The sequence below is a fragment of the Macaca nemestrina genome, chromosome 13, assembly GCF_043159975.1.
Source record: "Macaca nemestrina isolate mMacNem1 chromosome 13, mMacNem.hap1, whole genome shotgun sequence".
NCBI lineage: Eukaryota > Metazoa > Chordata > Mammalia > Primates > Cercopithecidae > Macaca > Macaca nemestrina.
The window spans coordinates 71,135,943-71,155,522 of NC_092137.1; the positions used below are offsets into that span (position 1 = coordinate 71,135,943).

The 19,580-nt window shown below is 46.5% G+C and overlaps 1 protein-coding gene and 1 pseudogene across 1 annotated transcript; both read right to left on the bottom strand.

Annotated features, from left to right (window-relative positions):
* Positions 1-288: 288 nt before the first annotated feature.
* Positions 289-11,253, bottom strand: LOC105465227 (C-type lectin domain family 4 member F). Its single transcript, XM_071076886.1, has 7 exons — positions 11,055-11,253; positions 10,398-10,514; positions 9,990-10,079; positions 6,941-8,059; positions 3,603-3,750; positions 907-1,029; positions 289-550 (listed from the first exon to the last, which is right to left on the bottom strand). The coding sequence occupies exons 1-7, from the start codon at positions 11,113-11,115 to the stop codon at positions 439-441; spliced, it is 1,770 nt and encodes a 589-aa protein (XP_070932987.1). The 5' UTR covers positions 11,116-11,253; the 3' UTR covers positions 289-438.
* On the bottom strand, positions 1,803-2,990 carry LOC105465226 (MOB-like protein phocein pseudogene; annotated as a pseudogene).
* Positions 11,254-19,580: the final 8,327 nt, after the last annotated feature.

Genomic DNA, 19,580 nt, shown 5'->3' on the forward strand with positions numbered 1-19,580 from the left:
GCCCCAGAGAACAAGTAGAGCTCAGAGGCTCCGAAGGCATCCAGGAGGAGGAGGGTCAGTATTGGCGGGCAGGAGCAGCCCCTCAGCTCTGGCCTGCCCTCAGGCCACACCATGGCCCATGGGCTTCTTGCACACCCACTGATAGGGGGTGTCACAGGTCATGTCATTCCACTTCTACTGAATGTGGACACAGTCTTCAGTCTGCCCATTCTTGTGCTGCCAGTTGTCAGGCCGATTCCTTTCCCAAAACCTGGAGACAACGGGGTTTATTCTGTTGGATGAAGGAAACGTCCCTTCCCCATGCTGTGGCTTAGGAAGCTGACGTGTGATGGGTCTAGGGAACTGACATGAGATGGGTCCTTCATCCGCTAGTGGTCCTAGGATGGGGACAGGGCTGGGAGAAGGAGTACCCTGAGGGTGTCTGTGCTCAGGTTGCCCTTAGTTACTGAGGATCCAGGGACAGGGAGGGGTGTCTATGAAGCTGCAAGCTCCCACCCCAGAATTCACACTAATATGCCTTCTGAGGGGGCAGGATCCCTTGGAACCAGGCCTGAGTAGGGTAGGGAGAAAAAAACAGAAAGACCTACTCATTGGCTGCATGCCAGCCTCAGGACCTGTCTTTTCCTAATGACCCTCTATGTAGGAGTCCAGGTAAGAGCGATGACCATGCCTGTGTGTCCAAACACACACACATCACATACATAACACACACATACCTCGCATACCACATGCATTACACATGCCACATACATGGCACACACACCACACATACACCACATACACATCACACACATCACACACACATATACACACAACACTACCACTTACTGGGAAGGGACACACAGTGTGTAGCTAGGCCCACCAAAGACAGTGCCCAGGACAGTGCCAGATGGTGGCTAGACTCACGTTTTGTTCTGGGCGACGTTGAATGGTGTCCCGTCTGTCCAGCACCAGGAGCCCTCTGTGCCCCTGTCAGTGAGACCGATCCAGTAGTACGCTTTACCTGTGACCTCTACCAGAAATGCCTGCAGAGAAAAGGCAGTGTCATTGTTTGCCTTGTGTGTGTGGAGCCAGTTCTCCAGGCCACCTGGAGAACCTGCTTATAGATGTACACATAATTATATATGCATATCAAAAACTGTAAACAGAATTTTAAAACACTTTTATCTCATTTGGAGAAAGTTAAGAGGTAAGATAAAACTATGTACTATAGAATTTTTAAAGATAGCTAAATTCAGGGTAAAACCAAAGGAAAACATTTCTACTTCTTTAGTAAATGGCTTATGTGAAACATCAAGCTCTCACTCATTTTTTTTTTTTGTATAGATGGGTTTGTTTGATGAGGATTGTGATCCAATGATTGTTTAGCAGCAATGTTACCAAACTGTAAATTCTTTTATTAACAGGCATTATAAACAGATAATACTAATCTTATTTAAAAACCATGAGTGCCACACTGGTGAATATACAGCTTATGAATAACTTAAAAAGTATTTCTCATTTTAGGCCGGGCGCAGTGTCTCCTTCCTGTAATCCCAGCACTTTGGGAGGCCAAGGTGGGTGGATCGCCCAAGGTCAGGAGTTAGAGAGCAGCTTGGCCAGCATGGTGAAACCCCTTCTCTACTAAAAATACAAAAATTAGCAGGGCATGATGGCAGTTACCTGTAACCCCAGCTACCAGGGAAGCTGAGGCAGGATAATCACTTGAACCCGGGAGGTGGAGGTTGCAGTGAGCCAAGATCGCACCATTGCACTCCAGCCTGGGCAACAGAGCAAGACTCTGTCTCAAAAAAAAAAAAAAAAAAAGTATTTCCCATTTTAAAAGGCAAACACAGGATACAAAAACCTATACTAAACAAAGAAACTATAATATGGATACATGATTGATGTGTCTAAAATGATATATACAGTACATAACTAATGTTAATTATGTGGTCAGTACATTTTTCCATATGATTTCCTTCATGCTTCACTTTCCCCAGAACTTGAATTCTGTACTTCCTCTTCTAAAATTGGTACAATCAGGTTATCCTTGGACATCAAATTATATTTCATCACATATTTAATAAACTGATGACACAAAAATGCTTAATTTTCATATTCATTAAACATCTGCTGATGATGGGAAATAAACATGTGAAAATATTCTGTAAATCTCACGGCATACTGATTTTGGTTTCACTACAGATGATTTCTTTATGCTAACCCTGCTGGAAAAATATTTATTGCTCTTCAGAAGACATGCAGCACCATTAAGTGTGTGTCTAGTATAGTCTACAGCAGGACACTCTTTTGGAGTTTTATGAGCTGCACAAAGAAAAATCCACTATTCAGTTGCTGTCATTTGAGTACAAGTATCTGGATGGCATTCACTCTGAAGTTTGACAGCAAGTCAAATTAGCTCAAGGCACAATTGCCTTAAATGTTCATACTTCCATACACATTCATCTTGGCCATTAGGTGCTTCAAGAATTTTGTCAATATTGGAGTAATCTGCTCTTATGTTCTGTTAAATATACTGTTGAGCAGCTAGTGTATTGTCCACTTCATCAAAGGATTCATCAGGCCAATTCTAGATATCCTGTGCCTTGGTGCCCTGCCTGTTCTGCCTCAGCGCTGCCATCCCCTCTGCCGTGACCATAGGGCCAGCGCCTCCCATAGCTTGTTAAGAAGATGTGGTTTACAAAGTTGCATGTTCTTTTTCAGATCAGTAACAGTGGTCTCAGGAGAGCCACAGGGGGTGGGCAGTTCTGCAAGTCAAATTGGACCACAAACACTGTGGTTCTTTGTTAGTAATCCTGGCAAGTTCTAATAAGGACCACGACAGATGAGCCACCTGGGACAGTATTGCATTTGGTGGTCCTCAGACTCAGAGTTGTGTGCCTGGTCTTCCCAAGAAGCCTGGGTCTCCTGTTCATGGGCCCTCTAAAGCAGCTGGATTAACTGACATTAAAATCAAGACAGGCCAGATGCAGTGGCTCACTCCCAGCACTTTGGGAGGCCCACGTGGGTGAATAACTTGAGCCCGTGAGTTTGAGACCAGCCTGGGCAACATGGCGATACCCCATCTCTACAAAAAAATACTCCCAAAAAATAGCCGGATGTGGTGGTGTGCGCCTGTAGTCACAGCTACTCAGGGGAGCTGAGCTACTCAGAGGTCTGAGGTGGGAGGATCGCTTGAGCAAGGAGGTCAAGGTTGCAGTGAGCCATGATTAGGCTACTGCACTCCACCCTGGATGACAGAAAGAGACACTGTCTCCAAAAAAAAGGTGACTGGAAGCAAGCCTGAGGGAAAACTAAATGCATGAGAAGGGAAATGTGCTCCTAGCACTTAAGGGCATCACCTGATGCCCTTGGCCTTCCTTCCTGCTGATGTCTCTTGACCTCTGGTATCTCCCTCATTCATGGAAGACATGGAGGTTTGCCATCAGTGGTTCTACCTCCAGTGCATGTGCTCATCAGAACTCAATCAATATTTGCTCCCTGCCTGGCAGAGGAGACATGGAGGTCTCTGTCATACCCGCTGAGAGCAGGAAGGCCAAAACACCACAGTCCCTTATTCCACACCAATTCCACCAATAATGCTCGTAGCTCTGATATGCTCCTCCTTGGAGGCCACAGATGCCAGGTGGGCTCCCTGGGACACACAGAACTGCTCAGCCTCATGCCAAGACTTCTTGACATGAGAAAAATAATATAAGCTTCCACCATTGAACTTCCAGGCTTGCAGGACCATCTGGAGAAGTTGACCTGGAGCAAAGACTGGGGAGAAAAGAGAACCAGGAGCTGCTGGTGGGGGTCTCAGAGGGAACTTTTCTGACCTCTCTGGGGCCTGCCCACTGAGGTTCACAAGCTCATGCAATTCTTGATGCCCAGTGCTCCAGGAGCAAGGCCTGGGGGGCTGCACTGCCGTCTCACTACCCAGCACTCCAGGAAGCAGTGCTCAAGACACCTGGCTTGGGCCCTCCTGGGAGGCTCAGGCAGCTCTCTTTTCCAGATACCTACTTCCTGGCTATACTGCCCTCTCTCCCAACTCATTGCTACCACCTGACAGTCCTCTCCACCCCAACTCCTGCCATATTCCCTGGGGATTTTACAGCTATCCCATAGCCTTACTCATTTCCTTGTCTTCATCTCCATCCACTTCCACTGCCACACCCATGGCCATCCTGGGACCTGGTCATCACCTGGTCTGCCTGGTCTTCCATTTTTCAAACTCTTACAGCTCATCCTGTAAGCACAAGCCCCGATTCTGTCAGCTCTTTCATCCCTCCTTGCCACAACAGCCTGCTCTTTGACATCATCTATGCCACAGCTGTTTGAAATGGTACCACACAAGTTCAATTAATCACCAAATTGTTCTTTCGTTCAACGTGCATTGTGCAACGTTCCTTAACTTCTTCGAGCTAGCCACTGCCACACTGTACAAAGATCAATCAGACATGATTGATGCCCTTAAGGAACTTAGAGTCTAGTAAATGAGACAGATGGAGAAAAGGTGTTGAAGATGCATTGATTAAAAAACACATGCACAGTAGAATAGTCATGGAAGAAGGTATGGTCTGTTTCATCTGAGCAGGAGGTGGGGCTTATGAAGGACACCCTGGATGAGCTGTTACTGGAGCTGAGTATTTTTTTGTTTTTTGAGACAGAGTTTTGCTATGGATGCCCCGGCTGGAGTGCAATGGCACGATCTCAGCTCACTGCAACTTCTGCCTCCCGGGTTCAAGCGATTCTCCTGCCTCAGCCTCCTGAGTGGCTGGGATTACAGGTGCCCACCACCGTGCCTGGCTCTGTGTTTGTGTTTTTTAGTAGAGATGGGATTTTGCCACGTTGGCCAGGCTGCTCTCAAACTCCTGGCCACAGGTGATCCCCCTGCCTTGGCCTCCCAAAGTGCTGGGATTACAGGTGTGAGCCACTGTGCCCAGCCTGGAGCTGAATCTTAAATGACTGAGGAAGAGTTTTCCAGGTGTTCAGTGTCAAGGAGAGCACCCCAGGCTGGGAAAAGCATCAGCACAAAGGCATAAAGGTCTGTAACAGCCTGGCATGGCCTGATCTATTCAAGCTACTTGGTATTCTCGGGACATAAAGGATGGGTGAGCGATGAATTTGGACAGGTTCACCAACACTAAATGGTACATCCCATGTAAAAGAGTTTGGATTTTTTTTCCCCTATGAGCAATGGGAAGCACTGCAAGGTTTTGAGAAGGATGGTAATATGTCCAGATTTGCACTGGAAAAATGTCAACCTGGTGGAAGCTGAACCAGAAGAAGGCACTCTTGATCAGGCCAGAAACACCAATGATAACACAATGGCGAAAATCCCGGTAAGAGATGGGTGTAAATCAGGGGCTGGAGAAGTGTGGTCCCAGACCATCAGCATCACCTGACAACGTGGTAGAAATGCAAATTTTCAGGATCACCAAAGCCCTCCTGAATCCAAAATTATGTTTTAATAATCTGCTTCAGCAAGCCCTCTGGTGGTTCTGATGCCCAGAACTAGTCGTCTAAACCAACAACTGGCAAACTCCAACCTGTCAGCAGTGTCTTTTTAATAAAGTTTATTGGAGCATAGCCGTTCTCATTAGTTTACTGTCTTTTTCTTTTGCTTTATAATTCTGAACAGAGTTGAAAAGTTGTAACAGAGACTGTACAGCCCCAAAGCCTAAGATATATATTTCTTTGCCCTTTAAGAAAAAAAAATTAAGCTAATGGTTCTCAGCCGAGATGTGAGAACTAGGGAGTTAAAAAAAAATCCTGATGCCAGATACCCTCACCAAAAAAAAAATCAGAGTTCTGGAGGTGGGTCCCCAGGTATCAGTATTTTCAAAGCTCCTTGGGCGATTCCAGGGGGCCCCAAAGTGGAGAAACACTGGTCTCACCTAAAGCAGCAGTGAGAGCTGGGAGGAATAAGCACATTGGGGCGCCAGCAGAGGTGTGAAGAAGGGGGCCTCTGACCCCAGACCAGGAACCAGGCAAAGCAGGAAAGTGGAACGTCACTGCTGCCCACCAAGCCCTCATTTGTCAGCCCCCATTTCTTCAGTGGCTGCCCCAAACACTCCCTTCTGTCTCTCAGCTGCCCTCTTGTCCATAGGCCAGTCAAACAGAACTGGCTGAAGTTTCCAGAACCTCATGATTTTGTGTCTCCATGCCTGTAAACCTACTGCTCTATTACCCTATTTGCTTGGCAAACACCTATTATTCCTTCAGGACGAAGTTCAAGAGCCATCTTCTCACAAAGCGTCTTTTGATCCTTTCCCCACAGATCTCTTCCCTCCCCCTAGAAGATTCCTTTTCCTTTCTTTTTGTTCTGCCCCCAACCCCAGTTCTCAGTACCTGCTTTTAACCTATCAGTCTTACACCTGTCTGTGTGTCTTTCATGCATGTCTGTACTACTAGCCTGTAAGCTTCTCAAGGGTACCTATTACACCTTATTCACTTTTTTACCCAGCACATCACAGGGCCTCAATAAAGAATCAGGTGAGGGCACGAATGCTGGGTACTTTGTTAAAGGCCTTACATGTGTGACCTCATTGGATCCTCACTGTGATGCAAATATTATTGTCTCCCCCTTGCAGATGAGAAAAGTGTAGCTCAGAGAAGGTAAGTAACATGCTCAAGATCATACCATTTGGGATAGCGGGAAGTCGGAAATAAGGCTGTGTGGCCCGCTAGCCCATGCTGTCCTTATCACACACGTGCACCATTTACAGTTGGTTTCCCATGTTCATTTGGTCACTGTGACCAGGTTATAAGCAACATGAGAGCAGGAACTTCCCACTGCACACCATCTCCACCACTGCCCAGGCTCTTCGGGCCCATTTCCTTGGATTTGGTCCGGGAGATGCATGTTGCAGTAGAAAAGAGGCTGATGAGGCAGGAGACTCTACCCTCTCAAGAGACTGTGCCCTTCCCAGCGGGACTCTCCACTCCCACTTACTTTGGATTCTTTGTAGCTGTTCCTGTGAAGCAACAACCTTGTGGAGGGTCTTCAGGCGACTCTGCTCCTGCTGGATTTCCATGGTTAGAGCTTTGGTGTTCTCTAGATCCCCTCTTAACCTCAGGATCTCAGCACTGGCCTTCTGCAGATTGCTGTCTAACATCTGGGTCTGGGAAGTTAAAGCCGAAGCATTCTTCATTTCTTGTTTTAGGGTCTGCATCTCTCTGCTGGCATTCTTCTTATGACCATTTAAAACCCTAATCTGGGCATTTAAGGTATTGGCATTTTCCATCTCTGCTTTGAATACCTGAATCTGAGCATCTGTCTGGTCCAGACGGCCATTTGCTTTTTGGGTCTGGGCTGTGACCGTTTCCAAATCCCTTTTTAACATGTGAATTTCATCACCAGCCCTTTCCAAATGACCTCTTAGGAACTGGATCTCAGCACTGGTGTTGTCGAAACTGCCTTTTATAAAGGCCTGGGTCTGGGAGTTTAAAGCATTTGTATTCTGCAGATTTTCCTTTAGTCCCTGGATCTCAGCATTGGCTCCTTCCAAACTACTTCTTAAAACCTGGCTCTGGGTCCTCAAGTCATTGACCCTATCTAGATGGCCTCTCAAAACATGGATCTCAGCATTAGCGTTCTTTAAACTGCTATTGGCTAACCGAGCCTGGGCATTTGCCATTTCCAAACTGGCATTCAACATCTGAATTTCAGAGTTTGCATTTTCTAAGCCTCTGCTTAGCATGTGGAGCTCAATGCTGGTGTTTTCTAAACTGCTTTTTAAGAAATTCTGGGTCTGGAAAGTTAAAGCATCTGCCTTTTCCAGGCCTCCCTTGCGCCTCTGGATCTCAGCATTGGTTCCCTCCAGGGAACTCCTTAACATCTGGGTCTGCAAACTCAGTGTAGTGGCATCCTTTAGAACTCCTTTTACCATCTGGATGTCAGCACTGGTGTTTCCCAGATGATCATCGAGCAGCTGGAGCTGCAAATTGACATTGTCCACTCTGCACCTCAACATCTGGATCTCTGCTACCCAGGCGCTGGAATTCTCCATGTGGCCTTTCAATATCTGGATAAGCTCTTGCATTTCTGCCTCCCTGCCAAAGTGGTGATGATCTGGAGGGAGGAAGTGAAGAAGGCAGCCAAAGAGGCCCATTATGTAGGGTAGCGTTGTATGGGCCAACCAGAGTGTTCTTAACATTTCCAAGTGAAATGGGTACTGCACAGCTCCGCCAAGCACCCTGCTGGTCACACAGCCACCCAGACCCTGGGGATGGTCCACCTGAGAATGTGCGCCAAGAAACAAAGATCTAATTAACTGTTACACACAAATGATGGGGTCAGAAGGATTGAAATGCTTGCCTGCTGTAAGCCAGCTGCCACCAGGAGTCATGCTGGTAAGGCTTGGATTATTTTGTCATTATAATTGCTCAACTTGAAAGTAACCGATTATATCATTTAGAGCTGTTGAAGTTTAATTTTATTGAAATTTGACCATAGATGGGTTGTTATGGGAAAGAAAATAGATATGAATAAAGCCTGTGGTTAGTCCTACATTATATTTGTACACCAAGTATAGAGGCTCTTGATTCACCATTGTTACATGCTAAAAACCACTGCAAACATAAGTTTTATGACGGCGAATTCCATGGAGAAGAAAACACAAAGGAAAGAAACAAAAACAAAACAAAATAGTTGCACTTGGAGGAAGTACCCTGTTCAACCCACAGGGTTATGATAGAGGCATGCCATGCCCTCCAGGTGACTAACACTGGACCTCAGCTGAAATGGCCTTTTAAAGAGCCAGCACCCCCAGTGTTGCACAGGGCAAGGGTCCCTACAGAACAGTTTGAGGATACCGGAAACCTGAGTAAAAAGCCTTGTGCTGGGGTCATTGAAGGACACTCTGCAGCCTCCTTTAATCTGCAAGGTCTTTCCCACCAACCTCATGTGCATCTACCTCTGGTCCTGCTGGTATCCTTTATTGACCTCACGAACTAGGACCTAATCTCATACATCCATGATCCCCTTCTGATTCCAATCTCCCCTCAGGAATAGGGAGAAAAACTCAAGTTGGCAGGGACCCTTTCTGGAGCATCCATTCTCTATTTCTCATGCACTGCCTATGTAAATGTGTGAGACCTCAGTCACTGTGCTAAGGTAAGAGAAGAGACCTTTCAAGGTACTGGAAGTTCAGTCAAAGATTCTGCTTTGTAAAGATAGACAAATAAATCAATGTAACAGAATGGAGAATCCAGAAGTAGACCCCCACACATATGGACAATTGATTTTCAACCAAGGTGCAAAGGCAACTCATGGAGAAAGATAACTTTTTCAACAAATGGTGCTGGAACAATCCGTTTCACACCATTATACAATAATTAACTCAAATGAGGCAGAGACCTAAATGTAATACTAAAAACTTTACAATTTCCAGAAACAAAGGAGAACATCTTTGTGGCCTTGGATTAGGCAGATTTCTCACATATGAGACCATGAGAATAATCCATAACAGAAATAAAATGATAAATTAGACTTTATCAAAATTAAAATCTTAAGAGAATGAAAAGACAAGTCAGAATGAAAAGACAGACTGAGAGAAAATATTTGCAAATTACATGACTAGTAAAGAACAAAGAGTACATACTCTATGATCCCTTTTCTATAAAACGCTAGAAAAAGCAAACTAATCTGTAGTTACAGCATGTAGATCTGTGGCTGCCCAGGGATGAGGGGAGGAACGGAGAGGAAGGAATTACAGAGAGCCACAAGGAAACTCTGGGGTGAGGAGGATGACTATGTGATGATGATTGTGGTGATGGTTTTGGGGGCACATACATATATCAAAACTTATCAGATTGTATGCTTTAAATATGTACACCATTAGACCGCAATAAAACTGTGTTTTTAAAAAATTATCTCTTTCTATGAGGATGGTGGAACCCATTCAGTGGTCTGGTGGTACTGGGGGAGAAGTTCATCCTAGGGTCTGAGCATCTGAAGGTCCCGGCTCCCTCCGCACCCCACCCCCACTGTGGCTACTCGCTGTTGGGTTCAAAAGGTAAATGCCCAGTAATGTTGTCTCCCAGAATCATGGCTTGCACAGGCTTCGGCACAGGTCTTGTGTGCTGTTGAACTGAGACATTCCATTTTCCCAGGTCAGCAAATCCCCAGCCCTGAGACTGGGAGGATACACTGTCCCATACACAAGTAGGGTTCCAGAACCGGGAAAATAGCAGCAAAGACCCTCCCTCATGAACCTCAGTTCTTGGGATGCTCCCTCTTGGACAGTGGCCTCTATCTGGTCCCAGAAAAGCTGTGGCTTGGGCCTGGAGCTGGAGGTAGAATGATCTTTCTGGGAGCAGAGAGGCCTAGAGAGGTGCATCTGGGGCCCTTAGAACTTTGTGCTGAAAGGAGAGAGAGTCAGTGAGATTTGGGTCACCTGCGGGCTTACCCACTACAAAGAGAGTCACAAGAGAGAAGACCAAGGTCACAGCCATAAATGCCGGGGTAGCCTGAATGAGCCTTAGTATCTTGGGGGCTGCAGAAGCCGTTGCCACAGAGTCCACCCCTGTAGGGGAGAAGCCAGTGTCCAAGGTGAGAGGGTGCTGTGCAGGCTGAGACAGAGTCAGACTATCTGGTTCCATTTCCTGGGTTGTCTAATGGGGATGAGAACCCCTGCCATGCTTATCATGCAAGTGGTTATGGAGAAGAAAGATGAAACACTCTGGACTGTTCACCAGAACGAGGTGTGGGCATGGTAGCAACATAGAGGCAAGGGGCTCTGAGACCGAGACCACTGCTCTCCAAATCTCAAGGAGGCTTTGGTGGTGCACAAGGCACAGAACCTGGCACAGGGCACAGAGCAACAAAAGTGTAGTTTAAATGAAACAAGAAAGGAAGGGAGGGAGGCCTCACAGGACCGGCTCAGTGTGCAGAGCCAGGATTCTGAATTCAAAGTTCATCCCCTTTCTCTTGACAGGTCTGCATCCCCAAGGACAAGGGTCTGGGGAGAGCAATAAGACAGCAATAAGCTGCCTTATGGCAGAGGGCCAAAGGACAGGCAGGCTAATCCCTCACTGCGCATGAGCTGGGGCCCCAGTTTTCTCACCTCGGGGGTGCAAGGAGACACACTGGTTATCTGTGCAGAAGCGGACTGCCTCACCATCCATCTCTGCTTCCTTGATCCTCCAGCACTGCTCCCAGCCACTGGCTCCTGGAAGGGCCGTCCCGCAGACCAATGGCAGTGGAAGCAAAGCTAAGACACCCACACTTCTATGCTCTTGACAGAGGTCCTGACCACCCTCCCAGCTCTTCCTCCCTCCCCGCCTGACTGCAGAAACCCGCCCCAGTGGGCCCCTCCCCTAGAGGCTCCCAGACACCCATCTGCTCTATTTTCTTCCTCTTCCCATTAGCACTTTCCCATCAGTTCTCAGCCCCATCATCCCAACCTCTGCCGCATCCAGCATAACCCCAAACACGCCTCTTCTTCTCTGGAGGCTGGGACTGGCCACCTAGGAAGCGGGTCTCAGCTTTGCATAGAAAACATCCTTATGACTATGGCTGACCTTTAATTCTAGCCCCAGAACCTCTTAAGTAAAAGGAGTCAGGTAAAGGAGGGGCCAGGTCAGCCGATATTTGCAGGTCAAAGGAGGAGGCGGGGTGGCCAGCCACTTGGGGCCTCACAACTGAATTATAGTATACAGGAGGATGTGTGGAGGTTATATAAAAATACCACACGATTTTGTACAAAGGACTTGAACATCTGTGGACTTTGGTACCCGTGGGGGTCCTGGAACCAATCCCCCGCAAATACCAAGGTACAACTCTGTAAAAATGTGTTTGGTCTTCATCTCAGTTCCTGACACGGAACTCCTAAAACCCTTAGAGTTTTCTGGGTGACAGGAGTGTCTTTTGTTATTCATAATAAGCCCCTTAGGACTATCCTTGGATTTATGCTAACGAGGTGACACAGGGTGGACCCTTAGATAATTTCAGGCTGGAGGCTGGTCCCAGAAAGACCAAACATGGGATTAGACTTTAGAAGATTGGGACTTTCAGCCACCCACTCCCATTCTCTACTCTCCCAGACCTCCAGGTGCAGGAGACGGCCTGGGGTCTGGGCTATATATAGACTCTTGAAAAATGAGATTCAAGGAGCTTTAGGGATTGGTGGTCCACATGCCAGGAGGGTGTCGTGCCCTGACTCCACAGAGACAGAGTCTCCTGCACTTGGGACCCCACTGGGCCTTGCCCTGTGTACCTCTTCATCAGGTTGTTTTTGTCCTTTACAAGAAATGAATAGTAAGTATAGTACTGTGAATTGTTCTAGTGAATTATGAAATTGTGAATTGTTATGAAATTGTGAATTGTTATGAAATTGTGAACTGTTCTAGTGAATTATGAAATTGTTCTAGTGAATTATGAAAACCGAGAGGTTGTTGCAGAAACTCCTCAATTTTCTGTTTGAGACAGGGTCTCCCTCTGTCACTCAGGCTGGAGTGCAGTGGTGCAATCATAGGTCAGTGCAGCCTTGAACTCCTGGACACAAGTGATCCTCAGTTCTCAGCCCCATCATCCCAGCCTCTGCCGCATCCAGCATAACTCCAGCATAACTGGGACTACACGTGTGTGCCAGCATGCCTGGCTACTTTTTTATTTTTATTTTTTTGTAGAGATGGGATCTCTCTTTATTCCCCAGGCCGGTCTGGAACTCCTGGCTTCAAGTGATCCTCCCACCTCAGCCTCCCAAAGTGCTGGGACTACAGGCATGAGCCACCTTGCCTAGCCAGAACCCCCAAATTTGTAGTTGACCAGGCAGAAGTGGGGGTCACTACCTCACTTGTAGCTGGCATCTGAAGGGGGGCAGTCTTGTGGGACTGAGGCCTTTCCCTGTGAGATCTGTGCTAATTCTGGAATTTTGTGGCAGAATCTGTTTGAATTGTTGGATGCCCAGCGGGTGTCAGAGAATTGGCTGGTGTCAGGAAAAAGCACACATTTCATGTCAGAAGTAGTGTCAGAAAATACCAAGCAGGCCCCAACTTTAGCTGATTGGATCCATGCCTCCTGAGGTGACCAGGTTCTCAAGACTAACTGAAAAGAATCTGATGCAGCAGGCTGGGGCCAATGTGCAGCTTTCAATGAGCCCTGTCCCTTCCAGGAGGAACAGATACTGCTTCAGAGGGTTCCTGCTACCGGGTGGGCCTAGCATTAGAAGAGAAGGCGTGAGGCAACCCAGTGGACAGTGCCATGGAGCTGTGCAAGCCTGATGTCCCTGTCCCCACCACAGGGGTAACCAGCTGAACAGAACCAATATTCCCATGGCTGGTCAAGGAACCCCTCTAAAAGTCAGTGTTGGGGTTACCAGCAGATTCTTGTTCTTTGGTTGCCTCTTGTCTCCATTACTTCAAACGGGCACAATCGTTTTGAAATAAATCACATTTTCTTTCACTTTGGGAAGTCTAATTACATATTACACCATTATAGCAACTCTTAAACAAACTCACTTACAACCTTGCAAATGACTTGTTCCATCCGTGTTGTGTTGTTTCTTTGCTACTTTCACCCTCCGTTCCCATGTCCCATTCTCATGTCTTCTGCACAGATCCTGGGGTCAGCCTCTCATAGGTCCGCAGCTGCACTAACAACACTGCAGACCAACCACAATGGCGGAGAAGCCACATGGAAGGTGCCTCCTCTGGGGCCGGGCCAGGAAAACAGCTTCAGCCCAGGAGGAGCCTGTGCCATGTGTGGCTGATGTCAACCCGGCAAGCAAGTTGCCCCGTGGGCAGGGGATCTGCAGGCAGGAAGGGAGCGGTTGCCCACACCCAGTTCATGATGGGGTGGGGGTGTGTGTGTGTGTGTGTGTGTGTGTGTCTGTGTGTGTATTTTGAACTGCGCACTATAGGGACCCAATGTGTAGAGTGCAGAGGTACCATCTGCTGCCTTTTACCTCCTGTTTGATGAAAACTGACCTTAGAGGGGAGGGCACAGCAGGAATGAAGGGTGAAGGCATCCATTTCTGGACTATCAACAGCTCTGCCTGAAACCAGTGGTGTCTGCCAAACTCCTTCTCCACCACATGGAAAGGGGATGGGAGCTGCTGGAGGTGCCTCCCCAGAGGCCCATCAGACAGCCAGGGGTCGTGGCTGAAAAGAAATGGCTTGTCTTGGTTTATGTTTCCCCATACACAGGAAAGGCCCAGGCTGGACCTACTCAGGTCCTATTTCCTCCTGGGGCCTGAGAGTTGAGGGAACCTCGAAGGCAGAACTCTGCGGATCCCTTGCCCAGCTGGGAGGTCAGAGTCTGGGCCAGGAGAGGGGCATAGTTCTTCCCTGGCCTCCCCACCCACCCTCTGGGCCCTAGCTCTTATATTTCCCACAGGAACTCCATCTACCAGCAGGTGAGAAAAACCAGGGGGTTGCTATGTCTTCACTGAGAGGCTCTCTGTTCTCTGGCCAGACAAAAACGAATGGGCATTAATACCAGAACTGGCCAGGCGTGGTTGCTCACGCCTGTAATCCCAGCACTTTATGAGGCCGAGGCAGGTGGATCACTTGAGGCCAGGAGTTCGAGACCAGCCTGGCCAACATGATGAAACCCCTGTCTCTATTAAAAATACAAAAACTCGCAGGGCGTGGTGGAGGGTGCCTGTAATGCCAGCTACGTGGGAGGCTGAGGCAGGAGAATCGTTTGAACCCGGGAGGCGGAGGTTGCAGTGAGCCGAGATTACGCCACTGCACTACAGCCTGGATGACAGAGGAAGACTCCGTCTCAGAAAGAAAGAAAGAAAGAAAGAAAGAAAGAAAGAAAGAAAGAAAGAAAGAAAGAAAGAAAGAAAGAAAGAAAGAAGGAAGGAAGGAAGGAAGGAAGGAAGGAAGGAAGGAAGGAAGGAAGGAAGGAAGGAAGGAAGGAAGGAAGGAGAGAATGAGAGAGAGAGAGAGAAAGAAAGAGGCAGAAAGGAAGGAAGGAAGGAAGGAAGGAAGGAAGGAAGGAAGGAAGGAAGGAAGGAAGGAAGGAAGGAAGGAAGGGAGAGAAAGAGTCTACCTGGCTCTAAAGCCAAACCAGAGAGGGCCAGAGCCAGGAGAGGGAGAGAGGCTGATTCCTTTTTTTTTTTTTTTTTAATCCAGGCCATTTTATTTAATAGTAGGGACAGCTTCTTGACATGATGTGAGCACTTGTATTCATCAGTACAAAGTGTACACCCCACAAAATATAGCAACAACAATTCATCACATTTACAGGCCTGAATGCAAACCACCATCTCACCTGGCTTTTATTCCATCCATCTCCTAACTGTTGTCCCTGCCTCTCCTCTTACCCACTCTCAAGTCCTGTCACCACGGTGCAAGCATAATGATCTTTACAAAAAAAAATTAAGTGTACACACAAATATTACTTAGCTCTCTCAGCTGGGAGAGGCAATGACGTTCTAATAGCAACAGCCACACAGCACCCAGGTTTTGGTTTCTAACACCATTCTCCAAAAAAAAGAAACCAGGGCTCATTAGAGAAATGGCTGACTCTAGAACTGCGGCAGGAAATACACAAGCTAAGCCTGGAGCATCTTGTAGTACCAGAAAGTAAGGAGATGCTTTGTTACAAAAAAAAAAAAAAAAAAAAAAAAGTGATGGAAGTATGTCAAATGACACAGGAACCAATGAAGGAGCTCCCAATGGTCAAAGCCAGAACAATTTGAGAAAAACAAAAACAAAAACAAATAAAGTAGCACTGGATTATAACCCAAAGTGTAAAAGAAATATCTGTGAGTCCATACTGACATAAATGAATGTCTGAGTAAGTAAATAAATAGATAAATCTCGCGCAGAAAATGTCCAAATGTTTTATGTAAATATTCTAGTCTGAGAAAAGTAGAGCGTAACTTCCTACTCTTTCAATGTGAGCTCCATATAGTGACTTCCTTCCAAAAAGTTCAGTATAGGAAAAGGGAGAAAAGAGTAACTCTGGAGTCAATAAACTTGGCAAACACTATCGGAGCCTGGAGATCAAGGTCAACACCAACAGTAATGAATTCTATTGATGGTATGTACCCTTGATAGGATGTGATAAGAATTGCCCTTTATCTCCATGGTCTTCCTCCTGAAACTCGGTACCCCAGTCTAATAATGAGAAAAACACCAGACAAATTTCATTTAAGGGACAATCTACAAAGTACCTGACCAGTGGGCTCCTCAAGGTCATCAAAAACAAGGAAAGTCTGAGAAAATGTCACAGCCAAAAGGATCTCAAGGAGACATGATGACTAAATATAACGTGGTATTCTGGATGGGATCCTAGGAGAGAAAAAGGCTGTTAGGGGAAAAGCAAGGAAATCTGAATAAAGTATGGACTTCAGTTAAACATTGGTTCATTAATTGTGACAAATGTACCATACTAATATAAGATGTTAACAATAGAGGAAATGGGAAAGGGTGGGTATATAGAAACTCTCTGTATTATCTTCACAATTTTTCTGTAAAGCTAAAACTATTCTATAATGCAAAGTTTAAAAAAAAATTTTAGAGACAGGGTCTCACTCTACTGCCCAGGCTGGGAGTACAGTGATGTGATTGCAGCTCACTGCAGCCTTGACCTCCCAGGTCCAAGAAATTCTCCCACCTCAGCCTCTTGAGTTCCTGAGAGGACTACAGGCACATGCCACCACACACAGCTAAGTTCTGTTTTGTTTTTCTGTTTTTGTTTGTTTGTTTGTTTTGTAGAGACAGGGTCTCCCTATGTTGCCCAGGCTGACCTCAAACTCCTGGGATCAAGAGATTCTCCTTGAGTTCTGTGTTCTGTGAACACAGGCATGAGCCACTGAGCCCAGCCTAAAAAAGGTATTTTTTAAAAGATATTAGGGATGGCTGGGTGTGGCAACTCACACCTGTAATCCCAGCACTTTGGGAAGCTGAGGCAGGAGGATCACCTGAGCTCAGGAGTTTGAAACCAGCCTGGGCAGCATAGCAAGACCTCATCTCTACTAAAAAAAAAAAAAAATTAGCTGGGCATGGTGGCGCTCACCTGAGGTTCCAGGTACTCAGCCAGCTGAGGCTGGAGGATCCCTTGAACCCAGAAGTTCAAGGCTGCAGTGAGCTATGGTGGTGCCACTGTACTCCAATCTGGGTGGCAAAGGGAGGCCCTGTCTCAAAAAAAAAATCGAAATTACCATCCTGGATAACGTGGTGAAACCCCGTCTCTACTAAAAATACAAAAAATTAGCCAGGCGTGGTGGTGGGCGCCTGTAGTCCCAGCTACTTGGGAGGCCAAGGTAGGAAAACGGTGTGAACCCGGGAAGCAGAACTTGCAGTGAGCCGAGATCGTGCCACTGCACTCCAGACTGGGAGAGAGAGCAAGACTTCCTCTTAAAAAAATAAATAAATAAAATAAAAAATTCGAAATTAAAATGAGACATAAGGTAGTAATTATGGAATCTCAGAAGACCAGAGTCAAGCTTTAGAGCCTATGCTGGCAGGAGGAATGCTCCAAGAACACTGACCTGGTTCTGGGAATGATAGCACTAAATCTAGTCTGAGCTCTGAAAAACCACCAGGACAAATCAAAGGTGTCGCATGGTTGAATCCGACTGGTGGTCCCTGGGTCACATGACTGCACTTCAAAAATAAATAAATACATAAATAAATAAATATTAAATAAAATTAAAACAGGGTCTTGCTCTGTAGCCCAGGGTAGAGTGCAGTGGTGTGATCATGGCTCATTGCAGCCTCAACCTCTTGAGCCCAAGCAATTCTCCCACCTCAGCCTCCCAAAAGCTAGGATTACAAGTCCACGCTACCATACCCAGCTAATTTTTTTGGTATTTTTTGTGGAGACGGGGTCCCACTGGGTTGACTAAGCTGGTTTTCAACTCCTGGCATCAAGTGATCCTCCTGCCTTGGCCTCCCAAAGGGCCTCCCAAAGCATCTAACCTCATGCCTGCACTTATCTGCAAGTAAGGTTGTAAGTGTTAGTTCTGCTTCTAACTTGAGAAGGTCAATTCAAAATACAGGAAGATACCTAAAACAAAAAGCTGCTCAGGATAAAAGAAGAACCACAAAAGTGTGACAAATGTTTTCCAGTGACATAGTTCTATTGCATGTCTGTAGATCTTGTTATTCCTGGAAGCATTTAAGCTTTCAAATGTAACAAATCATTTGTCACACTTCTTCAACACTAAGTAAAAAACCGAACAATTGGGATCACGTCACTCATCTGCCTAAAACACTTCAGTGGTTCCTTGTTGTCCTTCAAATAAAAATCCAAAACCCCTCCTTTGGCTTTGAAGGCCCCCGAAGAGCTGCCTGCCCCCTGCTTCACCCCACACCACACTCCAGCTAGACTGGACTTCTCTTGCTGCCTCAGGCCTGTCACACTCCTCTGCATTTTCTGTTGCCTCTCTCTTTCCTCGTCTGTGCCCCAATCCCACTCACTGCCTAAATTCTGCTCACCTCTCAAGGCCCAGCTTATGTGCCTCTTCCTCAGGAAGCCTTGGAAATCCTTTCGCTTTAGGCTCCCATAGAACAATAAAAATTTCCTTGTTGAAAACACACTGAGTTTATCATAAATTGGGTAACCTGTGTTTTCTCCCCCAAAAACAGAGATTCATTCTAAAACCTAAAAAAAAGAAGGAAGTTGCCTTGGGACAGATAGGAGGGGAGGCTCTTGGAGGTCTGGGGTGTGAACAGAGAGGTAGAGAGAAAGGAGGGCCTGAAATCTCTGAAGGAGGCAATGCATTCCCCTGCTGGGGGCGTCCCGGAGCCCTGGCCAGGTGGGGTCACCAAGGGAGCCAATGGCAGCCCCCATGCCCAGGGCCCAGCCCCAACCAGGGTGTCAATGCCAGGAATAATGCCAATAATCCCAGAAGCCAGGATGCTTTGTAAGAAAAAGGGAAAGTGCTAGACTACACACATGCACACACACAGATATGCGTGCACACACACACATGCACACACACACACGCACACACACACACACGCCCCACCTAAATAATGGTTTATCTTCCAAAGCACTGGGAAAATTAAAGCAAAGAAAGCATAGCTCATACAATATGAGAAAAAGAGGAGAGAGAGAAAGAGAAAGTGAGAGAGAAGGACAAAGAAAGAGAAAATGAAGTAACTATAGATAGATCAATAAAGCATAAAAACAGAAAAATAAAATATTATAGTACACGTTCACAAGCATTAGGACTAGTTGGTCAGTAGGGGTGAATCAAGTATTTTTTTCTCTTTTTCTTTTATATTCAAGCACAAAAGGATAAATTTTTCAAGAGTATTTTATTGCAACATTGAAAGAGGGCATGTCAAGCCTTGTTAACCTGCCAAATCAGAAAAAAAAAAAAAAAGAAAGAAAATAAGCAAACAAAAAAAAAACTTATGGAATACAATAAATACCCAAGTTGACTGAGAAAAAGTTCTCACCTGTCCCTGGCTCCCAACTTTTCACCTGACAATGGAAAAATCCCCAGAATTTCACAAGAAATACTGTGGGGTCCATGACCCGAGGAGCTGCCCAGGTATTGATAATGCCCCAAGACCCACTAGAGACTGGACTACAGCACTATCAATGGTGGGACTTCCTGGGCGAGGCCGCACTGCCAGCAGAAGGGCAGGTGCCCATGTAGCGACGTCCCTGGAGAAGTAAG

Coding starts and splice junctions, on each gene's coding strand:
- LOC105465227 (XM_071076886.1), bottom strand. CDS start 11,115: ATGGATGGTGAGGCAGTCCGCTTCTGCACAGATAACCAGTGTGTCTCC. Junction 10,080..10,397: donor TGTGACTCTCTTTGTAGTGG/GTAAGCCCGCAG, acceptor GGAATGTCTCAG/TTCAACAGCACACAAGACCT. Junction 1,030..3,602: donor TCTGTGGCCTCCAAGGAGGA/GCATATCAGAGC, acceptor TGCCTTTTCTCT/GCAGGCATTTCTGGTAGAGG.